Source organism: Ornithorhynchus anatinus, chromosome X5, assembly GCF_004115215.2.
Source record: "Ornithorhynchus anatinus isolate Pmale09 chromosome X5, mOrnAna1.pri.v4, whole genome shotgun sequence".
Taxonomy (NCBI): domain Eukaryota; kingdom Metazoa; phylum Chordata; class Mammalia; order Monotremata; family Ornithorhynchidae; genus Ornithorhynchus; species Ornithorhynchus anatinus.
Window position 1 is genome coordinate 63,504,608 of NC_041753.1, and position 15,099 is coordinate 63,519,706.

Sequence of the window (15,099 nt, forward strand, 5' to 3'; positions counted from 1 at the left end):
ATCGGCAACAGATAGAGACAGTCCCTGCCCCTTGACGGGCTTACAGTCTAATGGGGGGAGACAGACAAAAACAATAGCAATAAATAGAATCAAGGGTATGTACATCTCATTAACAAAATAAATAGCATAATAAAAAATATATACAATTGAGCTGACGAGCACAGTGCTGAGGGGAGGGGAAGGGAGAGGGGGAGGAGCAGAGGGAAAGGGGGGGAAAAGGGGGCTTAGCTGAGGGGAGGTGAAGGGATGGGTAGAGGGGCAGCAGAGGGAGCAGAGGGAAACCGCTGCCCGGCTCATCTTCCTGCAGAAACGATCTGGGCATGTCACTCCCCTTCATAAACAACTCCAGTGGTTGCCTATCGACCTCCGCTCCAAACAAAAACTCCTCACTCTAGGCTTCAAGGCTCTCCATCACCTTGCCCCTTCCTACCTCTCCTCCCTTCTCTCTTTCTACCGCCCACCCCGCACGCTCCGCTCCTCTGCCGCCCACCTCCTCGCCGTCCCTCGGTCTCGCCTATCCCGCCGTCGACCCCCGGGTCACGTCCTCCCGCGGTCCTGGAACGCCCTCCCTCCTCACCTCCGCCAAACTGATTCTCTTTCCCTCTTCAAAACCTAACTTAAAAATCACCTCCTCCAAGAGGCCTTCCCAGACTGAGCTCCTCTTCCCCCTCTACTCCCTCTGCCATCCCCCCTTTACCTCTCCGCAGCTAAAGCCTCATTTTCCCCTTTTCCCTCTGCTCCTCCACCTCTCCCTTCCCATCCCCACAGCACTGTACCCGTCCGCTCAACTGTATATATTTTCGTTACCCTATTTATTTTGTTAATGAATTGTACATCGCCTTGATTCTATTTAGTTGCCATTGTTTTTATGAGATGTTCTTCCCCTTGACGCTGTTTAGTGCCATTGTTCTTGTCTGTCCGTCTCCCCCGATTAGACTGTAAGCCCGTCAAATGGCAGGGACTGTCTCTATCTGTTGCCGACTTGTTCATCCCAAGCGCTTAGTACAGTGCTCTGCACATAGTAAGCGCTCAATAAATACTATTGAAAAAGGGGAAGCTCAGTCTGGGAAGGCCTCTTGGAGGAGGTGAGCTATAAGTAGGGCTTTGAAGAGGGGAAGAGAATTAGTTTAGCGGAGGTGAGGAGGGAGGGCATTCTGGGACAGCGGAAGGACGTGGCCCACGGGTCGACGGCGGGATAGGTGAGAACGGGGGACGGTGAGGAGGTGGGTGGCAGAGGAGCGGAGCGTGCGGGGCGGGGAGTAGAAAGAAGGGAGGAGAGGTAGGAGGGGGCAAGGTGATGGAGAGCCTCGAAGCCTAGAGTGAGAAGTTTTTGTTTCATGCGAAGGTCGATAGGCAACCACTGGAGGTTTTTAAGAAGGGGAGTGACATGCCCAGAGCGTTTCTGCAGGAAGATGAGCTGGGCAGTGGAATGAAGAACAGAATGGAGCCGGGAGAGACAGGAAGAAGGAAGATCAGAGAGAAGGCTGACACAATAATCCAGCCGGGATATTATGAGAGCCTGTACCAGAAAGATAGCCGTTTGGGTGAGAGGCAAGGGCGGATCTTGGCGATATTATAAAGGTGAGACCGGCAGGTCTCGGTGACGGATTGGATGCCTGGGGTGAACGAGAGAGCCAAGTCAAAGATGACACCGAGGTTGCAGGCTTGAGAAACGGGAAGGATGGTCGTACCATCCACAGTGATAGGGAAGTCAGGAAGAGGACGGGGCTTGGGAGGGAAGATAAGGAGCTCAGTTTTGGACATGTTGAGTTTTAGGTGGCGGGCGGGCATCCAGGTAGAGACGTCCCAGAGGCAGGAGGAGATACGAGCCTGAAGGGAGGGGGAGAGGACGGGGCAGAGACGTAGATTTGTGTGTCATCTGCATAGAGATGATAGTTGCAGCCGTGAGAGCGAATGAGCTCACCAAGGGAGTGAGTGTAGATGGAGAACAGAAAAGGGCCAAGAACTGACCCTTGAGGAACCCCAACAGTTAGAGGATGGGAGGGGGAGGAGGAGCCCGCGAAGGAGACCGAGAATGAACGGCCAGAGAGATGAGGAGAACCAGGAGAGGACGGAGTCCGTGAAGCCAAGGTGAGATAAGGTTTGGAGGAGAAGGGGATGGTTGACAGTGTCAAAGGCAGCTGAGAGGTCAAGGAGGATTAGGATAGAGTAGGAGCCATTGGATTTGGCAAGGAGGTCACGGGTCACCTTTGAGAGAGCAGTCTCGGTAGAGTGGAGGGGACGGAAGCCAGATTGGAGGGGGTCCAGGAGAGAATGGGATCCAATCACTTCCCTAGAAACCAGCAAGTCAGAGTTGATAAAGCAAATCCCAGGAAACATTTTATCATCCACGACAATGAAGACCTCAGAAATACCCAAAACAGGAGAAGATTTGTTCTGAGGCTAAAGCAAAGCAGCAAGAGGCTGGGAGGATTTAGTTATTCTAAAGCTTCACTAGCTGACCTGCAGCTGTGCTTCCAGACATCTGTCTGGTCCCTGGGTAGGAATAAAGGGCAGCTTGACAAGATGTGACTCAGCCAGCTCCCAACAGACCAGAGCTCAACCGGCCCGTGGGGGACCCCAGTGATGTTCCAGATTTCCGTGGCATCTTGGCGTCTACCAAGACTGCCGTGGGGGTTTGGGATACTCCCAGGAACTCCAGAGAAGCTCTGGACCGAGATGAGCCCAGCTCCCAGCCAGTCAACAGCCCTCTGGGGATTGAGGCAGTTCTGGAACCGCCCTCCTGGGGTTCTGACGGCAGCATGGCTGAGTGGAAAGAGCCCGGGCTTGGGAGTCAGAGGTCATGGGTTCTAATGCCGGCTCTGCCACTTGTCAACTGTGTGACTTTGGGCAAGTCATTTAACTTCTCGGTCCCTCAGTTACATCATCTGTAAAATGGGGATTAAGACTGTGAGCCTCACGTGGGACAACCTGATTACCCTATATCTACTACCCCCGCGTTTAGAACAGTGCTCAGCACACAGTAAGTGCTTAACAGATACCAACATTATTATTATTTATGTGAAATGGTGAGCCGGGAAACCCAGAGTAGCTCGAACCCAACCGGGTCCCCATTAGACTGGCAGGAGTCCTGGAGCTGCCCCAGCTCTGACAGGTCACCGCACTGAAAGACCTATCTCAGCCCGCCCTGACCGTATTCCCACACAGGCCGCTGTCTGCCTTTGGCAGCTCAGTGGTCCCAGAGTTACTCATACCCTGTCAGGTTTGGGGGCTCCCCAGGGCTGGCCAACTTGGCTCTATGCCTGTGGACATGGGCAAGTTTAGCACTTCTCAGGGCCTACATACGGGCCCAGTTCCATGTCCTGTTGAACCCTTGGGTAGAATGCGCTGTGGAAGAGTAGTGTATTTAACCTCAAGATTTTCTAGACCTCACCTATTGCACCACTAAGAGCTCTCAGAGGGGGGCGGGGAGGGGGAATCACAATTTGACCAGAAAACACCTCAGATCCACCCCACCCCCGATTCTCTCTGAGGGGGTGGGGTGGATCTGAGGTGTTTTCTGGTCAAATTGTGATTCCCCCTCCCCGCCCCCCTCTGCCCCGCCCTCCCTATCCTCCAGGTTGGGAACCATTACTGGGCCATTGGGCTCATTGTGGGCAGGGAATGTGTCTGTTATATTGTTATAGTGTCCTCTCCCAAGTGCTTAATACAGTGCTCTGTACACAGTGAGTGCTCAATAAATAGCATTGACTGACATGCTGACCGGTCCAGTGGGTGAGGTCTCCTGGGGCCCGTCCCTTGCCCCACTGAGCCCAGCACCAGGCAGGCCCCAGGAGACAGCTAGCGTCCAGGGCTGCAGGGCAGGAAGAAGGCCCCGGGTGCCATGAGAGCTGCCCCGCTGCCCCTCTGCCCCTAATTCTTCCAGAGTAGTGGCAAGGAGCCAGCAGAGGAAGCTGCCAGCGTGTAGAAGAGATCGTTCCCCTATCAGCAGTGACCTTGGCTGTGCTTCCTGGAAGTGGCCTTCCCAGAAGCCCTGCAGCAGGTGCCGGGACTTTTGGAGAGTGACACCTCGTCGGGCCAAGTTCCAGGCTACGGTTGAGGCTGTGCGGTCTGATCCCTGGGGCGACGGCTTGCCCCTGGCTTGGCGCTCTGGCACCAACCGACCTGGCACGGATTTCCCGTAAGGAAGATCTCGAGCCCTCTTCGCACGAATGTGGAAGAGATCAGACCAGAGTATTCCTGGCTCAGATGGATCGATCAAACGATCAATCAGTGGTACTGAGTGCTTGGGAGAGTACAGTAGAACAGAATTAGCAGACATGTTCCCTGCCCAAAATGAGCTTACAGTCTAGAGAGCTATGCTGAACATTGATCCTCTTCTTTCCCTACCTGGCAAAGAGTCCTAGCCCACAGGATCCCCTGCAAGCAGAGCACATCCAATTCATAAAATTGGCCTCTCTAGCTAAATTTCCATCCCACCCTACTCCCCCCAGTCCCCTTTTCTACCCCCTCAGTCCCTTCCCCAGTGGGCATTTACTGGTTTTCAGTGGCAGAAAATCCTCAGAAATCACAATCGAGCAGGAGAGACCAGGAGAGATGGACACCAGATCATTTACAGACCAGAGGAAGAAGCAAATGAAAAGGTCATACAGTAGGCAAGAGGAAGAGCCAGGATTAGGAGCCAGGAAGAAGCGAATGGAAAGACAGTTGTGTGGATGAGTAAATGCACAGATAGTAGATCTGTACAAAAGGGCACTAGGTGACTGTGAGGACAGAAACGCTGATGTGACACACATGGGATGGGGAGAAGAAAAATGAAATAGGGAAAGCCATTGAGCAGAGGACAGGGAGAGAGCAGGTGACAGTGCCAAGACCAACATGATGAGAGATCCCAGGCAGTAGCCTTCTCCTCAAATAAAAAAGACAACTAAGAAACTATGTACATGTGCTGTGCTGTCAGCGTTTTTATTATGTGACTTAAATTCCTCCAGAGACAATCTAGAGTAGCAAACTCATCGTTGTCATTATCACCGGGGTTTATGGAGCGCCTACTGGGAAATCCCACTTCCTCCAGGAGGCCTTCCCTAATGCATTTTTCTTCTCCCCGGTCCAGTGTGAGTCACGTCAGTGTTTCTTTCCTCAAAGTCACCTAGTGTCCTTTTGTACAGACTTTACTATCTGTGCATTTACTCATCCACCTATCAGTCTTCCCATTCTCTTCTTCCTCCTCTCTGTAAATGATTTGGTGTCTGTCTCCCCCACTCAATTGTGAGCTCCTTGAGGGCAGGGATCATGTCTTCTAACTCTACTGTCCTCTCCCACATTTGTGGCATAGTAAAGTCAAGCGACTGATGGATTGATTGACCGATTGGATCGCCGAGCATTGTACTCAGGCACTTGGAAGCACACAGTAAAAGTAGAAGACACGGTCCGACTCTTGTTGTCAACAGCTCGTTGCCTGCGGAGCGATGCCGCTTGAAAAGTCGACTGTGGGTAGAGGGAGAGGGCTGGGCAGTGACCCGACAGTGACTCTCTCCTCCTTCAAAGCCTTACTGAAGGCACATCTCCTCCAAGAGGCCTTTTCAGGCTAATATCTGTAATTGTATTTATTTATATTAATGTCTGTATCCCCCTGTAGACTCTAGCTCATTGTGGGCAGGGAATAATAATAATGATGGTATTTGTTAAGCGCTTACTATGTGCCAAGCACTGTTCTAAGCGCTGGGGTAGATAGGAGGTAATCAGGTCGTCCCACTTGGGGTTCACAGTCTTAATCCTCATTTTACAGATGAGGTAACTGAGGCCCAGAGACGTGAAATAACTTGCCCAAAGTCCCACAGCTGACAAGTAGCAGAGCCGGGATTAGAACCCAGGACCTCTGACTCCCAAGCCTGTGCTCTTTCCTCTAAGCCACACTGCTTCCCTAATGTGTCTGTTATATTGTTATATTGTACTATCCCGAGTGCTTAGTAACCTGCTCTGCACACAGTAAGCACTCCGTAAGTAAGTCTTTGAAGGAGTTAGCCATTTTTGCAGAGGGGTGGCCCCATCTTGAGACTCGGTCTAATCATTAACACATTTCAGTGCTCTTGAGTGGAATGAGTCCTGGGTGGGGGCCTCAGGAGACTTGCCTCCGCCCCTTCCTAACCTGCTGTGTGCCCTTTGGTAAAACACTTGACTTCTCTGTGCCTCAAGTTCTTAGAAAGAAAAGTGCTGTGAATATTGGAGGTACTGTTATTATTGAGCGTGCCAAAGAAAATATAATGAGTATAGCAGTCACTGTGTATTTCCTCTTCTGAGGCTCATAAATAAGAATGTAAAAGCCACCTGGAAACCCTGTTCCCAGAGTACCTGAAGCATGCTACAAATTGAGCATTCCCAAGGTTAAAAAAGAAATCTTTGGAAAGAAATGACTTTTCATCTGACAAAGAACATAGCACAAGGGGAAAATCAATATTTTCAAACAACATAGAGGGGCTTTCAAGCTTGAAAATTTCAAAGTAGCATGGAAGTAGTAATAATTGTGATGTTTGTTGAGCCTCTACCCTGTGCCAAGCACTGTGCTAAACGCAGGGGTAGATAATCAGATTGGACACAGTCTCTGCTCCACATGGGGCTCCCAATCGAAGTAGGAGGGAGAACAGGGATTGAATCCCCCATTTTACAGATTTGGAAACTGAGGCCCAGAGAAGTGACTTGCCCGAGGTCACACAGTAGGCAGGTGGCAGAGCCGGGATTTGAACCCACGTGCTTTGGCTCCTGGCCCAGGCTCTTTTCCAGAAGGCCTTGCTGATTCTCTGCTAGTCTGGTTTGAGACCCTGTGGGCGGATGGGAAAGGGATACCACTGAACCCCCAAACCTGCTCTGCCATTTAGAGATATCTCCTTCCCTTTTTCCAGAGCTCGACTAACGTATTCTTTGGTTATTATTTCCAGTATCTACGTCATGAGCTTGGTCCTGGAGTGGATAAAGAACAATGGAGGTGCTACAGCTATGGAGAAGCTGAGTGAAAGCAAATCACAAATGATTTATGATATTATCGATAAATCCCAAGGATTCTATGTGTAAGTCATTATGATTTTGTTTTACGCTTTGCTTCCCGTGAGTTTCCGAGTTTAGGTAACGCCGCAAATCATTTCTAAAAGGGAATCTTCAGCTCCCTGCCAGATTTGCTGAAATGTTTAAATTGCTTTTATATGGTTGATTAGTCCCAAGGCCACATTGTAAATATAAAAAACAAGTGACACCTTTCATGCTTTGGGGTTTTGGAAGGAATGAACACGTGCAAAGGAGGTGGGGAAATAGGAACCCTGAACAAACTCAAAGAACTGGACCTGTGCAAAAGGCCGAGTGGAACTGAGCACATGCTAAGAGCCGAGCACTCAAGCCGGAAGGCCCAGAGAAGCTTCTCTGGGGGACGAAGGGGAAGGTGGGAGGAAGAGAGGAAAGAGAAACCAGGGAACAGCAAACCCATTCCCAATCCCCTGAGCACAGCCTTCGGCAGAGACCTTCCCCTGGAATGTCTGTCCCCCAAGGCGCACCACCTCGCCATGCATGGAACCAGCCCTGGCACCACTGGAGGTTTTTGAGGAGGGGAGTAACATGCCCAGAGTGTTTCTGTAGGAAAATGATCTGGGCAGTGGAATGAAGAATAGATTGGAGTGGGGAGAGACAGGAGGAAAGGAGATCAGAGAGGAGGCTGACACAATAATCCAGTTGGGATATTATGAGAGCTTGTACCAGCATGATAGCCATTTGGATGGAGAGGAAAGGGCAGATCTTGGCGATATTGTAAAGGTGAGACCGGCAGGTGTTGGTGACGGATTGGATGTGTGGGTTGAATGAGAGAGCGGAGTCAAGGATGACAACCAAGGTTGTGGGCCTGTGAGACAGGAAGGATGGCCCCTGTGAGACGGGAAGGATGGTCATGCCGTCCACAATGACAGGGAAGTCAGGGAGAGGACAGGGTTTGGGAAGGAAGATAAGGAGCTCCTTCTTAGACATGTTGAATTTTAGGTGGCGGGCAGACGTCCAGGTGGAGATGTCCTGAAGGCAGGAGGAGATACGAGCTGGAGGGAGGGGGAGAGAACAGGGGAGGAGATGGAGATTTGGGTGTCATCTGCATAGAGATGATAGTTGAAGCCGTGGGAGCGAATGAGTTCACCAAGGGAGTGAGTATAGGTGGAGAACAGAAGAGGGCCAAGAACTGACCCTTGAGGAACCCCTACAGTTAGTGGATGGGAGGGGGAGGAGGAGCCCCCGAAGGAGACCGAGAATGAACGGCCAGGGAGATAAGAGGAGAACCGGGAGAGGACGGAGTCTGTGAAGCCAAGCTTAGATAAAGTGTGAAGGAGAAGGGGATGGTCGACAGTGTCAAAGGCAGCTGAGAGATCGAAGAAGATGAGGATAGAGTAGGAGCCATTGGATTTGGCAAGAAGGCCATTGGTGACCTTTGAGAGGGCAGTTTCGGGGGAATGGAGGGAACGGAAGCCAGATTGGAGGGGGTCCAGGAGAGAGTTGGAGTTGAGGAATTCAAGGCAGCGAGTGTAGATGACACGTTCTAGGAGTTTGGAAAGGAAGGGCAGGAGGGAGAAAAGGTGATAACTGGAAGGGGAAGTGAGGTCGAGAGAGGGTTTTTTTAGGATGGGGGAGACCTGGGCATGGGCATGGGCCGATTAGACTGTAAGCCCGTCGATTAGACTGTAAGCCCGTCAAAGGACAGAGACTGTCTCTATCTGTTGCCGACTTGTACATTCCAAGCGCTTAGTACAGTGCTCTGCACATAGTAAGTGCTCAATAAATACTATTGAATGAATGTTTGAAGGCAGAGGGGAAGAAGCCGTAGGAGAGTGAGTGGTTAAAGATGGAAGTTAAGGAGGGGAGGAGGGAAGGGGCGATAGTTTTTATAAGGTGAGCGGGAATGGGGTCCGAAGCACAGGTGGAGGGGGTGGCACTTGTGAGGAGGGAGATCTCCTCTGGGGATACTGCTGGGAAGGATGGCAAAGTAGGGGAGAGGGTTGGGAGCAGGAGGCATGGAGAAGGGAGAGGGGTGACTTTGAGGAGCTCAGAACTGATGGTGTTAATTTTCATAATGAAGTAGGTGGTCAGATCGTTGGGGGTGAGGGATGGGGGAAGGGGAGGAACAGGGGGCCTGAGGAGAGAGTTAAAAGTCTGGAACAATTGGCGGGGGTGATGGGCTTGGGCGTCAATGAGGGAAGAAAAATAGTTTTGCGTGGCAGAGGAGAGGGCAGAGTTAAGGCAGGAAAGGGTAAATTTAAATTTCACCAGCAGCGCTCAGCAGCTCTAGCATAGGAGGGAAGGAGACGTGGGGCTCACAGCCTTAATCTCCCTTTTACAGATGAGGGAACTGAGGCACAGAGAACTTTAGGGACTTGCCCAAAGTCACACAGCTGATAAGTGGCGGAGCTGGGATTAGAACCCAGTACCTCTGACTCCCAAGCCCGTGTTCTTTCCACTAAGCCACGCTGCTTCTCACTAAGCCACACTGCAATCTCTATTAAATACAAAAAAGTCCCTTCAAGAGTTACTGCCATTGTGTGAGTTCACCAACTAATCTGTCAGCTTGAATCTCAGCTCACGCCCACGAGAGCAGAAGAGAGTAGATCCACGCTGGCATTCGATTTGAAATCTGGAGGTGCACAGTGGGGCAACAAGAACATTTCTGCCCCCAGGCCAAAATCCGAAGTTACCAGTGGCCACCAGGTGATGGTAGATTATACAACACTGGTTTAAATCACCTTTAACCCTATTAGTCAGCAGAGAGCTTCACCACTGTTTCTCTCTGAAGAAGAATTATTGTCAGACAGGCAGATTCAGTGTGTTCGGTTGCTGGGTAATGTTGAAACACTAAACCAAAAGAGTAGGGAGGAGAAGTGTGGAGGTAGAGACACCCATGATGTTAGTTGCACGTCAGAAAAGCAGCCTAGTGGAAAGAGCACAGGCCTGCGGGTCAGGAGACCTGGGTTCTACTCCTGGCTCTCCCACTTCTCTGGTCTGGGACTCTGGCCAAGTCACTTCACTTCTCTAGGCCTCAGTTTCCTAATCTGTAAAATTGGGATTTACCCGTTCTCCCCGTTAGACTGTGAGTCCTGTGTGGGATAAGGACTGTGTCTGATCTGATGGTATTTTATCTATCCCAACGCTTGGCACATAGTAAGCGCTTAAGAAATACCCACCCGTGTTATCTATTCTATCTTGGCTGAAACCAGAGGTCACAGCAAGGGAGCAAAAAGAGAGAGAGAGGGAAGACAGGGAGCACCCAGGGTAGGGATGGGAGGAAATCTCTGGTTACCGGAAAGGAGAAGAGAGATAAAAGGAGGGAAGGAGGGAAATGGAGGAGCTCTCTGTAGGACCAAGGAGGGGAAATCTGAGGGGAACAGAGAAGGCCAAACAGACAGCCAAAGAAAAGGCAGAATGGATCTGGAAAACAAAAGGAAAAGTCACAGTCTTAAACTCCCTGTCAATTTTTTGTGGGTTCATTTAGTCTGTTCCTTAGAAATGCACAGATGGAGTCCCTCACTTCAGTGCTTTTATTCAAGCCTTATCAATCAATCAGTGGTAATGAGTGCTTTCTGTGTGCAGAGTACTGTACTAATGTACTTGGGAGAGTACAGTGCAACAGAGTTGGTTGCTGTGATTCCTGTCCACAAGGAGCTTATAGTCTACAAGGCTTATTTATTATTATTGTTGTTATTATTAATAATAATAATCGTGGTTTGTGTTAAGCGCTTTCTATGTGCCAGGCACTGTACTGTGCACTGGAGTGGGTGGATACAAGCAAATCAGGTTGGACACAGTCCCTGTCCCAACATGGAGCTCACAGTCTAAATCTCCATTTTACAGATGAGGGCACTGAGGCCCAGAGAAGTGACTTGCCCAAGGCCACACAGCAGAGAAGTGGCAGAGATGGGATTAGAACCCAGGTCCTTCTGACTTGCAGGCCCATGCTCTATCCTCTGGGCCATCTTGCGTCACCTTTGGGTGCGAAGGTGGCAGTACCTCTCCTTAGTTAAAATAGATGAGGAAATGAAGTCCCATCAGGTTAAGCAGCTCCCTGTCAGTTTTCCAAATCAGTCAATCCGTAGCATTTATTCAGCACTGTATTCAGTAGTGTATTCAGCACTGTATTCAGCACTGTATTCAGCACTGTGGTGGCCGGTACTGTACTCAGCTCTTGGGAAAGTACCCTAGATTTAGAAGACACAATTCTTCCTCTCTGGGAGTCTGCAAGCTAGCCGGGGGGAAACAGACACAGACTATGCTGTAGAGCGGAGGAAGAAGGGAATGGAAAGATGGATCTTTGCTCGAGCGAGTGCTTTAATAGAAGACTATGTAAGTTAATATGTACTAATGTGCGGTATGGGAGATTGTGAGTACGTAAGGACAGAGATAGTACACAATTGCTGAAGTGGCAGGAGGGAGGTAAATAGGGTGGGAAGATGAGAGCTGAATCAGGGAAGGCCTCTTGGTGGAGATGTGATTTCAGAACGACTTTGAATATGGGGAGAGCAGTGGTCTGCCGGATGTGAAGGGAGAGAGAGGTCCAGACAGGAGGAAGGGGGTGAGCAAGGGATATCAGGCGGTGGGAGAGATGAGAACAGGGCAGGGTGAATAGGTTAGTTTGAGGAAACAAGAGTATGGATGGGAATGTAGTGAGAAGAGTCCATAAGTAGGAGGGAGAAAGTCTGTTACAGAGCTGGAATTGGAATTCAGGAGCTTCTGGCCCTTATAAATAGGTTGAATACACTAAGCCCCGACACACAAACCACCTCAAGAGTTCCCCAGTTCCCCGCCACCCCCGAGCTAAGAGCTCATATTTACATACTGCTCCCAGGGATAGAATTTACATTGACATTTTAGAGGCTAAAAGACAAATCTCAATCTCTGTAGCTCCGATTGTGCTAGGGTACTCTGGTCTAGTAATAATAATATTAATTGTGGCATTAAGCGCTTCCTACGTGTCAGGCGCTGTACTAAACGCTGGGGTGGATACAAGCAAATTGGGTTGGACACAGTCCCTGTCCCACATGGGGCTCACAGTCTTAACCCTCATTTTACAGGCACAGAGGAGTGACTTCCCCACCCATGCCCCATCCCAGTCCTCTTGTCCCACCGCCACCCCTCATCCCCCTCTCCTCGTCCAGGGCCCCGCCACCTCCTTCCCATCCAAACCCTCCCCTCCCCCCGCCCTTCCCCCCCTCCTCCCCTTGCACCCACAGCTACTTTCAAGTGTGGCCTCTGGAACCCCCGCTCTATTACAGGCAAGCTACCTTTCATCCATGACCTTTTCCTCTCCCGCTCTCTCCTCCTCCTCGCCCTTTCGGAAACGTGGCTCTCTCCCGAAGACACGGTCTCCGCCGCCGCTCTCTCCGGCGGAGGCCTCTCCTTCTCCCACTCCCCCAGACTCACCGGTAAGGGAGGAGGCGCCGGCTTCCTCCTCTCGCCCCGATGCCGCTTCCGCACTATCCCTCCTCCCCCCTCCCTCTCCTTCCCCTCCTTTGAAGCCCATATCATTCGCCTCTACCACCCACTCCAGTTACTTGTCGCCGTCATCTACCGCCCTCCCGGTTCCACCTCCGACTTCTTCAACCACCTTGACCCCTTTCTCACCTTCCTTCTCTCCTTCTCTCTGCCCACTCTGATCCTCGGAGACTTCAACATCCATACGGATGTACCCGACGACTCCTCTGCCGCCCACCTGCTATCCCTCCTCGACTCTGCCGACCTCCTCCTCCACCATACCGCGCCCACTCACCGACTCGGTCACACCCTCGATCTCGTCATCTCCTACCGCTGCACTATCTCCTCCCTCATCAACTCTGAAATCCCTCTCTCTGACCATAACCTTCTCACCTGCCTCATCTCTCACACTCCCTCCCCCTGCAAATCTTCGCTACTGCCCCACAGAGACCTCCACTCTCTCGATCCCATCCGTCTTTCCAATAGCATCTCGCCTCACCTTGCCGCCCTGTCCTCTCTTCCCACTCTCGATGATCAGGTCTCCGCTCTCAACTCCACCCTCTCTACTCATCTCGACTCTCTCGCCCTCCTTTCCCTCCGCCGCTCTCGCTCCACTAACCCACAGCCCCGGATCACCTCCTCCGTCCGCCTCCTACGCTCCTATGCTCGAGCTGCTGAGCGCTGCTGGCGAAAGTCCAAGCACCAAGCCGACCTCACACACTTCAAATTTATCCTTTCCTGCCTTAACTCTGCCCTCTCCTCCGCCAGGCAAAGCTTCTTCTCCTCCCTCATCGACACCCATGCCCGTCACCCCCGCCGATTGTTCCGGACCTTTAACTCTCTCCTTAGGCCCCCTGTTCCTCCCCCTCCCCCATCTTTCACCCCCAATGATCTGGCCACCTATTTCCTCACGAAAATCAACACGATCAGGTCTGAGCTCCCCAAAGTCACCCCTCCGCCTCTCCCCTCCCCCCCACCAACCCCCTCCCCTACTTTCCCATCCTTCCCTGCAGTATCCTCAGAGGAGATCTCCTCCTTCCTCGCAAGTGCCACCCCCTCCACCTGCGCCTCGGACCCCATTCCCTCTCACCTTCTTAAAACCATCGCCCCTGCCCTCCTCCCTTCCTTAACTTCTATTTTTAACCACTCAATCTCCAAGGGCTCCTTCCCCTCTGCCTTCAAACTTGCCCACGTCTCCCCCATCCTAAAAAAACCCGCTCTTGACCCCACTTTCCCCTCCAGTTATCGTCCTATCTCCCTACTACCCTTCCTTTCCAAAATCCTAGAACGAGTCGTCTACAATCGATGCCTAGAATTCCTTAACTCCCATTCTCTCCTAGACCCCCTCCAATCTGGCTTCCGTCCCCTCCACTCTACCGAGACTGCTCTCTCTAAGGTCACCCATGACCTCCTTCTTGCCAAATCCAATGGCTCCTACTCCATTCTGATCCTCCTTGACCTCTCTGCTGCCTTTGACACTGTCGACCATCCCCTCCTCCTCCATACCTTATCTCACCTTGGCTTCACGGACTCTGTCGTCTCCTGGTTCTCCTCTTACCTCTCTGGCCGATCATTCTCGGTCTCCTACGCTGGAGCCTCCTCCCCCTCCCATCCTTTAACTGTTGGAGTTCCTCAAGGGTCAGTTCTTGGCCCTCTTCTGTTCTCCATTTACACTCACTCCCTCGGTGAACTCATCCGCTCTCACGGCTTTGACTACCATCTCTACGCAGATGACACGCAGATCTACATCTCCGCCCCTGTCCTCTCCCCCTCCCTTCAGGCTCGCATCTCCTCCTGCCTCCGGGACGTCTCCACCTGGATGTCGGCCCGCCACCTAAAACTCAACATGAGCAAGACTGAGCTCCTCATCTTCCCTCCCAAACCCGGTCCGCTCCCAGACTTCTCTATCACCGTGGATGGCACGACCATCCTTCCCGTCCCGCAGGCCCACAATCTCGGTGTCATCCTTGACTCGTCCCTCTCGTTCACCCCACACATCCTATCCGTTACCAAGACCTGCCGGTTTCACCTCTACAATATCGCCAAGATCCGCCCTTTCCTCTCCACCCAAACGGCTACCTTACTATTACGGGCTCTCGTTATATCCCAGCTAGACTACTGTGTCAGCCTTCTCTCTGACCTCCCTTCCTCCTCTCTCGCCCCACTCCGGTCTATTCTTCACTCCGCTGCCCGGCTCATCTTCCTGCAGAAACGATCTGGGCATGTCACTCCCCTTCTTAAACAATTCCAGTGGTTGCCTATTGACCTCCGCTCCAAACAAAAACTCCTCACTCTAGGCTTCAAGGCTCTCCATCACCTTGCCCCTTCCTACCTCTCCTCCCTTCTCTCTTTCTACCGCCCACCCCGCACGCTCCGCTCCTCTGCCGCCCACCTCCTCACCGTCCCTCGGTCTCGCCTATCCCGCCGTCGACCCCTGGGTCACGTCCTCCCGCGGTCGTGGAACGCCCTCCCTCCTCACCTCCGCCAAACTGATTCTCTTTCCCTCTTCAAAACCTTACTTAAAAATCACCTCCTCCAAGAGGCGTTCCCAGACTGAGCTCCTCTTCCCCCTCTACTCCCTCTGCCATCCCCCTTTACCTCTCCGCAGCTAAAGCCTCATTTTCCCCTTTTCCCTCTGCTCCTCCACCTCTCTCTTCC

The 15,099-nt window shown here is 51.8% G+C and overlaps 1 protein-coding gene across 2 annotated transcripts in view; it reads left to right on the forward strand.

The window, feature by feature from the left end:
- The window catches only part of PSAT1 (phosphoserine aminotransferase 1), a 36,850-nt gene that overhangs the window by 14,337 nt on the left and 7,414 nt on the right, over positions 1–15,099 (forward strand). For both annotated transcript variants that reach the window (XM_029056319.2, XM_039910915.1), the window contains exon 7: positions 6,897–7,025. In XM_029056319.2, coding sequence (XP_028912152.1) covers positions 6,897–7,025 — 129 coding nt within the window. The remainder of the gene's footprint in view (positions 1–6,896; positions 7,026–15,099) is intronic.